A 12,524-nucleotide genomic window follows, 5' to 3' on the forward strand; every position below is an offset into this window, starting at 1 on the left:
GTTTTGTTTTCCTCCAGCTGCGCTCCATTTTCCGTGCTGCTCTCTTTAGGGTGCGAGTGTGCTCATTATACCGTGTCAAACTGTTTTCCTTAATCTTCCTTAAGCGTAAAGGAGCAACCGTATCTAAGATGCTAGAAAAGAGAGAGTCCATAGTTTCTGTTACATCATCAAGTTGTTCTGAGGTATTGGAAATGCTAAGGAATTGAGATAAATCAGGAAGATTACTTACAAAGCAGTCTTTTGTGGTAGAAGTGATGGTTCTACCATACTTGTAACAAGGAGTAGAATTTACAGATTTAGCTATATGAAGTTTGCACAAGACTAGATAATGATCTGAGATATCATCGCATGGCTGCATAATTTCAACACCATCAACATCAATTCCATGTGACGGTATTAAATCTAGAGTATGATTTCGACAATGAGTAGGTCTTGACACGTGTTATCTAACCCCAATAGAGTTCAGAATGTCTATGAATGCTGATCCCATTGCATCTTTTTCATTATCAACATGGATATTGAAATCACCAACAATTAAAACTTTATCTGCAGCCAGCACTAGCTCAGATATAAAATCTAATAAAGTCTGTATGGTGCCCTGGTGGCCTGTATACAGTAGCCAGTACAAACATCACAGAGGATTTATCATTAACACTTGTTTTTCTGCATAATGTTATATGAAGCACCATTACTTCAAACGAGTTAAAGCCCGCCCTCCTGAAGCCCTACTGAAAATATTGTTATAATTTGTAGCAGCACCTTCCCCTTTACCTTTTGGATGTGGCTCATGTTTATAACAGTAATCTTGGGGGGAGACTCATTTAAAATAATGTAATCATTAGGTTTTAGCCAGATTTCTGTCAAACAGAGCTAGGGCTGCACGATAAATCGCATGCGATATTGAACGCGCATCTTGTCAGAAAGCCGGTTCTGTAATCAGCGGTAATCTCCATAACGTGCGGGCTTTCATATTGAGCAGCATTAACTACACAGAGCCGTAGTTGACTGACGAGCTGCGCAAAAAATCACGCGAATATGAACGTGGGTTTGCGCAGCTCGTCAGTGAACTACGGCTCTGTGTAGTTAATGCTGCTCAATGTGAAAGCCCGCACGTGATGGAGATTTACCGCTGATTACAGAACCGGCTTTCTGACAAGATGCACGTTCAATATCGCTTTCGTAGAAAGGGACCTGATATTCAATAAGCCAAGCTTTATCATTTGTTTATCCGTATTACATCTGTTTTTTTATTTGTTGAACATCACTTAAATTTTTACTCTTAAATTGGTTTGGACGTTTTTGTATTTTCTAGTTCGGGGAACAGACACCGTCTCTATAGTGTGATATCTAGGTGAAAGGGTCTCTATTGGCGCTTTTCCACTGCATGGTACGACTCGACTTGGCACGGCTCTGTACGGCATGGCTCGGCTTGCGTTTTCACTGCAGTTTAGTACAGTTTCAGAGTGGGTGGGTGTATTCACATGTCTTTATAGTTGCGCCGCCTCAACTGCCGCGACTCCTGAAAAACTTTTTCATTCCGCGTTGCCCCATCAAGCTCTCGTTGGATCCGCTCCTCTGCTATCAACGAGAGGAACATCTGTACTTCCTCAACAGATGACGAAACAGCCATTTTTTTTGTTAAAAAAAAACAAAACCTTGGAACCTCAACCGAGGTGGTACTAAAAAAAGTACCAGGTACTGAACCCAGTGGAAAACCCCCCAAAAGTGAACCGTACCTAACCATACCGTGCCGTACCATGCCGTGGAAAAGCGCTATATGTGCTGAGAATTAACTGATTTCTGTGACGTGAGGTTCCATTAGTTAATGTTAGTTAATGTATTAACTAACATGAACAAACAATCAACAATACATTTATTACAATATTTATTAATCTTTGTTAATGTCAGTTAAATACAGTTGTTCATTGTTAGTTCATGCTAATTCACAGTGTGTTAACTAATGTTAACAAGCACAACTTTTGATTTTAATAATGCATTAGTAAATGTTGAAATTAAAATGAACTAAGATTAATAAATGCTGTAGAAGTATTGTTCATTCTTAGTTCATGTTAACTAAAGTAGTTAACTAATGTTAACTAATTAACCTTATTGTAAAGTGTTACCAACATTTTATTAGATAATTTCAGTATTTTCCTCACACAAAGCTATTGTAATAAAATTTGACAGCCCCAGGTTCACTTTTTATAGTGAAGTAGTATAATGCAGGCTCAGTTTAGTCCAATGTTGATTCAGTTTAGTTCAATAATTCAATTCAATTCAAGTTTATTTGTATAGCGCTTTTCACGATACAAATCGTTGCAAAGCAGTTAAGTTTCTACAATATATTTAGTAGTAGCTTATCAGTGGTGACTGTCAGGTAATGTACATATGGCAGAAATGTACAGAAAAATCAATTAAAGACATAATCAAACAGACGATGAACACGATTAACAGCAATTATTATATGATGCAATCAAACTTATAGCAAAGTTTCTAACAGTGCATTACAATAGTCCAGTCTAGAGGTCATGAATGCATGAACTAGCTTTGTTAGCAATAACAGGGTCAATGTTGCAGAGTTAATCAGTTGTGAAACAAGTTCAGTTCAACTACACAAGACAATAGTGTCATTATTAATTTCTAGTCAATACAGTTGAACCCCAGCATCAAATTATATTTAAAAAAAAGTAGCAGGTGTAGTCTTCCAAAAATGTTTGTTCCTCTGAAAAAAAGGTCATACTGGATTGGAACGACATGAGGGTGAGTAAATTATGACAGAGTCTTACTTTTTGGGTGAATTATCCCTTTAGGTTTCAGCATAGCAGAACATCATGTTCTCCAGTGTAAAAGCAACACAACTCTTATTATCCCCCTCCATGAAATGTCTCTCTGAACATGACAGTAGAGGCGTTACAACACTAAATCATTCTAGCCATCCTGTTTTCTGCCTCCATTCCTTTGCAGTCTCTGCTGCTGTATCAGAGGGCTTCCATTAGGTAAATTAAGTTTTACAGAGGAGGACGGTTTAATAGACTACCCACTCGTCTTTATAATACGTGCCCACTCTTTTCGAGACTGTATTGTAATTCAAGTTTGCCCAGGGTGATGATGTTGACTGCCTAGAGCAGGTCTCAGGTCTCAAAGTAATTAAATGTCAGGTGATGTTACGAAATGAAAAATAAATCAGGAGGTGCGGCGTGGGCATAAAGGAAATGAAAGTTTACTCTCAGTACACACTCGCCCTCTCTAGACACCGTCTGATGGGTTTTCTTATAAATTTACCAAAACTCTTTGATTCAAAATTGATCCTGTATAACAGTTGTAAATTTGCAGTTATGGATGTGGAATAATTTTGAGTCTCTTTAAATGGTTTATTAGCTGCATTGCCTCATATTTCCCGAAATGCTTCAAGCACTCATTAGTGGTGTTTGCTAAGGCAAGTATCATTAGTAATGCTCATGCTTAATGTTTTTAACAAAAATATGTAGGTGCGTTCAGACTAACAACAATTTACAGTGGCAAATCGACAGGAAGTCTAGTTAGTTTTCAATGAGAGTTGGCAGTTTCCAATGGCATATGCAAGAACGACTGTTGGTGATGCAACAAACTGGACATTCTACATGAACCAGAAGTTGAGACCGACTTTGCTTCAGTATTGTGATGTACTTCAGAGTGAAACGGAATACTGAATGAATAAAACAGAGGGTGGAGTTTGATTTTAGTGCACCTCCTCGCCATCTCTATTCTGCAGCAGACTGACGGTTGGAGCGGTGAGGTTAAGCTCTCAAACTGACGTCAAAAGAGAAATGCCATTCCAGAGGGGAAGTCAATTTTCAGATTTGGACTAAACATTATGCAGACAAACATTTGTGGATTAACTTTGATTAACTGATTAATTGTTCACTGCGTGAGTAGTAATGTGCGCCAAGTAAAATTAGGTCAGTTTTGATTTCATGAAGACTTTTATGGCCGTGACCCACCAATCTGACGATCGTCCGTTGGCCAATGTAGGGCCATTGATGAGCCTCTGTTGGCCTAGTTTTTGGCACTAGTCGAACTCCAGTCTGCGTTTTTTTTTTTATTGCGCATGTTGAATTGGTTCGGAATTGAATTGAATTTGGTAGGTGCTACATTTGAATTTGAACTTACTTAAAAGATTATGTTCTGTATAGTATGAATATGGGCAGTATGAATGAAATTTCGGACATATGTACTAGGACTGCACGATTATGACAAAAATCATAATTGTCGATTATTCCCACACCAATCTGACGATCGTCCGTTGGCCAATGTAGGGCCATTGATGAGCCTCTGTTGGCCTAGTTTTTGGCACTAGTCGAACTCCAGTCTGCGGTTTTTTTTTTTATTGCGCATGTTGAATTGGTTCGGAATTGAATTGAATTTGGTAGGTGCTACATTTGAATTTGAACTTACTTAAAAGATTATGTTCTGTATAGTATGAATATGGGCAGTATGAATGAAATTTCGGACATATGTACTAGGACTGCACGATTATGACAAAAATCATAATTGTCGATTATTCCCTTGAAATTGTAATTGTGATTATTAATTACGATTATTACAATTTATATTGAATGATATATGCCGTATTTTTATATGAAAATAAACAAGCTGAAAACACTCTAACTGAGCTTTTCTATAGTATTAAGCCTCAAATTTCAACTATACATCGGATTGGTTTCTTCTTTAAATTATAAAAAAGTAAAAATATGAATGGTATTATAATGTTATACTAAAATTAAAATAATGGGGAAAAACCCTTAAGATAACATGTAGAAAGAAAAAGACGCATTTCTTAAGCACGCAGAATAATTGTAATCGCGATTAGAAATTTGTTTAATTGTGCAGCCCTAATACGTACATCCGCCATGTTGTTACTATCACATGGCCTGCCAGTGTCAGTTGTGTCGCTTCACTGCCATTCATAAAACCTCTGCCGTGGCCTCATGGGATAGTAAAGTGTCCATCGCATGTGCACTTCAGAATCCGGGTGGAAGTAGTAGGTCATCCGGGTACATTTCGGCTACTGTTTTTAGAATACTATGAATTCAGAAATAATACTCTTTTGGCGTATTGTTTTCCGCACACTATAAAGTAGGGAAGTATTCGATTTTGGATGCCGTGCAAGTCTTCTGGTTTTTCTTTTTGAATTATGAATACAGACTACTGCCATCTGCTGGTATGGAGAGTAATTTGCGCTCACACAGGCACAGAACATATGTGCTTGTTGGCCGATCACTGTAGTCTTTGCCATCTGTTGAAGCACAACTTTCTGGCCAAAAGGCAGCCAATGTGAGGTGACGTTCTTTTTTGTCAGTTTGATGTGTCTGGGCTTTTATGCAAATGCAGTGTAATGTAGCAACAACCAATGGAAGTAATACAGTCGGATAATGGAGTCAAGTAGCAACCCCACAGATACTCTGCAACCTCCAGTGACAGTAATTGTTGTCTGTGTAATTAGGCTTAAGTATTACATTTTGTTGAATAACTTGTCCAGCATCATTTGTATTACATACATGAATTACACCTTGAACTGTGAGGCTTGTTGAGGAGATTCTCATCAAGGATTTGAAGGCTGATTCTGATATATTGGGATGCATATAGGATCTGGGATTAGAATATTATAAAAAAGGTGGGCTCTTTTGACTTGGCCAAGTAAGAAACCACAAAACAACCACTAAAAATGTCCTATCTGCCACATAGCAGCATGCTAAAACCAATTCAGAACATATTAGGAAGCTCACTGCTGGCAATGTGTAGTTTTGCATGGGTAAACACCACTCACAATTTCTTCTGAAAATGTAAATTAAAAAATGTTGTCTATATTTCTACTTGTCAGTATGAAACAGTGAAAAACTATTTGTTTCATTGCTACTGCAGTGTTTTTATTGCTGTTCCATTTGCTCGCGTGCAGATGTTGTAGCCGACAGGCACACAGTAAATAATCTAGCTGTGTTCTTGTTGCTTTTCCGTTTTGCAGTAATTCAAGTCTAGCCATTTGAACTGAAACCAAAAGTGGTGCAATGTGCCTACACATGACTAGAATGACAGGCCATTTTGTCAACTAACAGAAAAAGCCTCATCCCGGTGGGCCGTGAATTGGCTGCCCAGGCCGCTCATTGAAATACAGGAATGATTTGTCGTGTGAAATGCTGTGCCCAACTATAGATTACCAATTGCCTCCGGTCTCTAACATATAGCTGCACTACAGTTGTTTTGTTAACCTCCAGTCCTCATTCTACATGCAAACACTTTTCAGTTTGTTTGCTGTTTGTTCTGTGAATTGCAAAGACACCTCTAAAATTACCTGTCAATCACCACCCCTACGTCACGCAACAAATATTTAAAATGCTTGATTCATTTTATTTGTCCTGCAAGCTGTATAATAGTGTTGCTTCAGCTAACTCTGGATGCATGTTTTCCTTGAACGAAATGTACCAATACATATCATACAGAGAGAAATTATAGATACCACAAATAATGTAGTCCAATGAGATTTCATGGGGGGTTTTCTACCATTTTCATCTTTTCAATTGTTGAACAATTGTTTTTGTTTTGGTACCTTCCACTCCAGATCACACTCGGTCTCAGTCAGTTGTTGTGTGGAATTGAGAGCTGCATACTGAATTTAATTTCAGCAGCCACTCATGTATGAAGTCGCAGATAGACGGGCTGAAGCCAACTCTTTCTTCTTTTCCTGAGCTTTACTGGCCTACATGAGGGCCAAAACATCATCCCACCTCTCAAACTAACAGACTGTGGGCAGTTGCGGAGGGGATGGCTGCACGTTGGTGAGGCTTTGGCTTCTTCTGCCCACTGCATAGTAATGTAGCTAGATTAGAGGGTGCTTCAGTTTTACAGGACACATAACAAGTAATTTGTTTCGTTTTCACCTTAGGCGAAGTTTGAAAACATTAAATTTAAAAAAGGACCTGTTTTTTTCTGCTTCTTATTTCTTCATGTTTTTTCCACAGGTCTGGAAGCGGCGATATACAAATCGAATCGTTGACATATGTGGACCAACTCCCAGTGGCTGAAATTATTCATCAGGTAAGACTGTAGTTAAATGTTGTTGGCAAGTGTAAATGAGGAAATGGTTGGAAAACAGCAGGCTGAGGGTTTAACAGCTTTCTTACTGAAACCCATTACCAGCTGAACTATGTATTTGATTCAAAAGAGGTGCACCAACTTGTTGAAAAATCGCAGCACTATGTTGCACTGCAAAGATTCATGTTGCATCGTAGAGGAAACATTTGGGACCTCATTCAGGAAGTGCAGTGTACTGATGTACAAATAAGACCTGAAAATAAGGAGTAAGACTTTTAAACAATGACAGCCGTGCACCATAATTGGTAACATAGTCAGCTATGTTATACAGCTCTCAAGCCAGTGGAAACACGGGATCTGAGAGAGGGTCAGGGTGCTCAAGTTTTGTTTGTCACCAGAGTTCAAAATCATTATTCCCTGAGCTCTTTTAATTTGGACAAATATTTATGCTGTGAAATGTTTTGGTGTGCAACTATTATTATACTGAAACATGTCCTGACCAAATCAATCACCTAAGTAACAGTTTTTCATTTTTTTTTTCATTTACATTCTCTTTTCATTAAATTACTTTTTTTTGTTGTTAAATAAAACTAATCAGAAGATTCAAATAATAGTGATAACTTGTTTTACCGTAGTCAGTCATTTTAAGTTAAAAAAAATTGTGTGTGGAAAGTTTTGTATTACACTCATAGTAAAATGTATGTGAGTGCTGCTGAAATATAGACACCAGACAGATGTTGTGTTTGCTGCAACATTGCTGATTACTCATGTCACTCTTATAAAGAACAGATATTCATCAAAAGGGATAAAAAAAAAAAAAAGTGCAAACAGAATTTCATGCAAACCTGCAGTACTGCAGACATATGCTATGGATTTAATCTAATTTATTAAGTGATCTTATTTAATAGTTTGTATTTTATTATTAAAATGAGTTTTGAACTTGCTTCTTTTTTAATTTTGAATGAATGTACATTTATATCACTATACTTTTGCGTTATTATACCTTTGCATTACATTACAGGAAACTACAGCTGCAATGTGGTTTCTAATAGAGCTGCGTAGGGAGTGAGTGTCATTTTGACATCTACTGCCATAATCCATCTCTCTCTCTCTCTATATATACAGTGGGTACGGAAAGTATTCAGACCCCCTTAAATTTTTCACTCTTTGTTATATTGCAGCCATTTGCTAAAATCATTTAAGTAATTTTTTTTCCTCATTAATGAACACACAGCACCCCATATTGACAGAAAAACACAGAATTGTTGACATTTTTGCAGATTTACTTCTTTTGGAAAGGAATGGAAATGACATAGTATTGTTTTATTTTGCAGATCTAGCAAATATGAATGCAAAAATTATATTTGCTGTGCTCTCCATACTATACTGTAGTTTACTTGCGAGTGCTATTTGCAAAGAATTTACACAAGATCATTTTTTTTATCACCGTATTCTTGTTCCGGCATTTGTCTAATGTTTCTGGCTTTAGAGAGGTTTGAATTTATTTCCAGATTTTACATATCAGCCAAAATCCTGACAAAACTACTTGGAATGAACCAAATGTTAGAGGTGGACACTGACTACTTCTCCTAAATTTCTGCTTAAAGCATGGACATATTTCAGTATTTCTTTGTCTTTGATACTTCTGAATATTTTCCAGAATGTGATACAGGGATTGTCATATTCAAATGTGACTGAAGGAACACCTGTCACTTTTTGATACAGTGGTTTTGCTGTCCAAACCCCAGTGGGTTTAAGAAATTTGACTGGACGATTGGACGTTCCCTCCCACTGCATGCTGGATCCACAGTTGTTTATTAAACATGAAATATTTTTTTGATTGGCTGTCATTTTGTCATGTCGAAAAAATATAGTTTGGGCAGATAAAGTACTTCTGGCCAAAACATTTACATTGTTGCAGTTAAGACATGATGTCTGTAATTAACTTTGGTGTGTAACTAAATAAAGATCTATAAAAAAAATACCAAGACATTACTAGGGATCAGGATGGCATAGAGACTCTATGATAGCAGGATTTAATGCAAACGTGCAGTGGTGGGATGCAGTTTTGTGAAAACAGGAAAAACTGAATAAATGTAATGCTCAAAAATAAGCATGTGGTTTTCAGGTCAGATTCTCTTGTGGCCACTCGTCACAGATAATGAAGGTGTTTTTCTTGCTCCGTTTCAAAGAGAAAGTGTTTTAGTGTTATAAGAGAATGCTAAATGGACATCTTTTTTTATCAAGTCAAAGACTCGTTACTTTGTGTCACGGGGTATAAAGACTTTCAAGAGCCCTTTAAAGTGTATTCACCCACTAATGGGTAGTGTTACTTTTAAACATGTTCTTGTATTTCATGTTCTTGTATTGTTAAAATCGTCATTTTAGTAATTCTATACGTAATGGTAAAATTTTGCTTTCTCACAGTGACTACATTAATGGGACTTGTATTTGTAAATAAATATAAAACAATTACTTTTTTGAAAGAAGTAACTTTGGAATTGTAATGTAAATTTTGAAATACTTAATTACTGTAAGTTAATACATAATTTAATTTCTTTCATTTGTATTTCTAATCATGCTTTCTGCTGGCCAAAGGATTATTGTTTTGTACTTTCCCTGATCAGTTATTCATCACATTTTTACTTTAAAGTAATTCTTTGCAAGCCAACATCAGTTTAAAGCTTTCGTATAATAGTTTAAGATCTCTTCTTAGATTAAAAATAAGTTTAATGGTCAAAGTTCAGTCAAATAACTCTTAAGATGGACACATTAAAAGAGCATTTCAGAAGAGCATATACTTATTTAAGATAGCCTAAGCAATATACACTAAAGATGAATAATTATATTTTCAGTTTCTTTGAGCCTATGGGCCGAATTCACTGAATTGTTAAATCACCTTTGCACGCAGTAACATCTGGATCATCATAACTAATCACTCGCAATCCAGTTTAACCAAGCACTATTTGTGCACCAGACATAGTTCATTTAAGTCATTTTCATTGTTTTTAGCATAAATATTCCTGTCCCTGGAGCACAGTGGTAAAGCGATGCTGTACAGTCTCAGTGAAGTTTGCCAGATTACAGTAATCTGCGGCATCCTCTACAACTGAGCTCTCAGAAGCAGCCTGTGAGATGAAGAATTATGGCTTAAACTGCATTTTGAGTTTGGTAACTGACTTACACTTCCAGTCATAAGTTTGAAATAATTAAGATTGTTTTTATAATATATTTTAAGGAAGTCTTTTATGCTCACCAAGGGTGCCTTTATTTGATGAAAAATAGTAAAACCAGTAATATTCTGAAATAGTATTACAATTTAAAATAACTGTTTTCTGTTTTAATGTGTTTTAAAATATTATTTATTCTTGTGATGGCAAAGCTCTAGTCTTCACATGATTTGCATGATCACATGATCATTCTAGCATACTTATTTGGTGCTCAGTTATAATTCATTATTATTGGTGTTGAATTATTAATAGCGGTTCTTATTATTATTTATGTTGAAAACTGTTTCTGCTTTTTGTTTTGTTTTGTTTTTGGAAACTGTGATAATTCGTTTTTTTTTCAAAAGAACAATATTTATTCAAAAAAGTAATCTTGTAGCATTATTGTCTTTACTGTCGCTTTTGATTAATTTAACGTGTCCTTGTTGAATATTATACAAATTATAGTTTTTTATTATTTTTTTAAATCCTACACCAAACATTTGAAGTTTTTAACTTTTGTAGTGTATTACGGTTTCCATAAAAATATTAAGCGGTCCAGCTGTTTTCAACATTGATAATAATAAGAAATGTTTCTTGAGCAACAAATCCGCATATTAGAATCATTTCTGAAGGATCAAGTGACACTGAAGACTGGAGTAATGATGCTGAAAATTCAGCTTTGATCGCAGGAATAAGTGACAATTTTTTGGTCTAATTGGTCAACCGCTGCACTGAAATAATTGAAAAAAAGTGAAATAATTGACAACAGATCATTGAATTATTCATAATATAATATGGCACATGATGAAGCAGAAGGGTGTTACTGACAACAAGGTTATGTGTTGTTTGTGAGTTTGCTTTGGCTAATATCATTGTTTTCCTTGTGTCTTTTGCTGTGGTAGACTATACAGCTCTATGAAATATCAGATATTATTTGGCAAAGTGAAATGGAACTGCAATGCAGCCCAGATCTGGAAATACAACAGTTCCTGAAACCTGTGTCAGGGAATCAGAATCAAGCGTTCTAGACTGATCCATTATCATTTTGTGTGATCTCCTACATCTTTTATAGCATACCAACTGTTCTCACGTAATCAAATAAGTAAATTGACATGAAATATTGATTTGGGTGAAATTATTTATTTATATGGTAAGGAAGCATGTAATAAGCAGGATCATAATAAATCAGGGTTTCCCAACTGGGGGTTGTAAGGAAACTGCAGGAGGTTTGTGAGTTGATGAAAAGCTAATAATTAATTGTATCCAATGTAAAGTTGCACAATAATCAGCATATAGCTTAGTGCAATTATCAAATCAAAGTTGCACAGTCTGATGCTCTGTGTGTTTCAAAGCAGCTGATGATCTGGTGTACTCGGCTCACAGTAAATGCAGCAAACTCCATCTCTGCATGTGCTGCTCTGCTTTATCATGTATTTGGGAACGCAATAGGCTCACTTTATTTACACATTTGCATCATTTTCAACATTTTTTGGGGCAGAAGTTTACTGAATTTCCACAGTATTCCACCAAAATAAAAGCATGAAGAATTTAAATATTCAAAGCTTGAGAGTTTGAACATTTGATGCAAAGAATTTAAGATACAAATATTAGTATTGTCACGGTGTAAAATACAATTATTATAATTATGAAATATAAATTTTTAATGGTAATTTACAACAATAATTTATTTCTGTCTTTATTTTTGTAATTAGTTACTACAACAACAACAACAACAACAATACATTACAAAAAAATGCAACACAACATTTACTAAAAAGAGAATAAATATTTTTAATAGGCCTATCTATTTACTTGCATGTCATGTGACCATTACCCAATGTCAGAGATTCTTGAAAATGCAAATGTGCCTTTAAATTATTGAAATATTAACCTACAATCTCTAAATTATATATTTTACATCTAATCAGATCAGTTGACAAAAATGTTTGAGATCCCCTGAAATAGAGTCAGCTGGTGATTGTCAAATGAACCCCCCTCAGGATGATGAAAGACCTGTCCTAATCATGCTTTCCAGGTTTATTTTGCAATAATGCCTAGCCCATCTGACCGATGCTATGCAGTTCAGGTGATTTTAGCATGTTGTTATAAGTTGGCTGAGTGTTCTGGGTGGTTTCTAGGTGGTTACTTCCTGGTACAAATCAAAAGAGTCTATCCCCAAGACTCTTTGATATTCTAGTCTCTCGTTCCTCCTGCAGTGTCTGAAATTGTTCACCCATTTCATCATTG

At 35.9% G+C, this 12,524-nt stretch overlaps 1 protein-coding gene across 1 annotated transcript in view; it reads left to right on the top strand.

Annotated features, from left to right (window-relative positions):
• The window catches only part of LOC107558177 (GPI-anchor transamidase-like), a 40,574-nt gene that overhangs the window by 20,681 nt on the left and 7,369 nt on the right, over nt 1-12,524 (top strand). Inside the window, exon 10 of the mRNA XM_016241798.1 lies at nt 6,996-7,071. Coding sequence (XP_016097284.1) covers nt 6,996-7,071 — 76 coding nt within the window. The remainder of the gene's footprint in view (nt 1-6,995; nt 7,072-12,524) is intronic.

Source organism: Sinocyclocheilus grahami, unplaced genomic scaffold (genome assembly GCF_001515645.1).
Source record: "Sinocyclocheilus grahami isolate Dianchi unplaced genomic scaffold, SAMN03320097.WGS_v1.1 scaffold634.1, whole genome shotgun sequence".
Classification (NCBI taxonomy): Eukaryota; Metazoa; Chordata; class Actinopteri; order Cypriniformes; family Cyprinidae; genus Sinocyclocheilus; species Sinocyclocheilus grahami.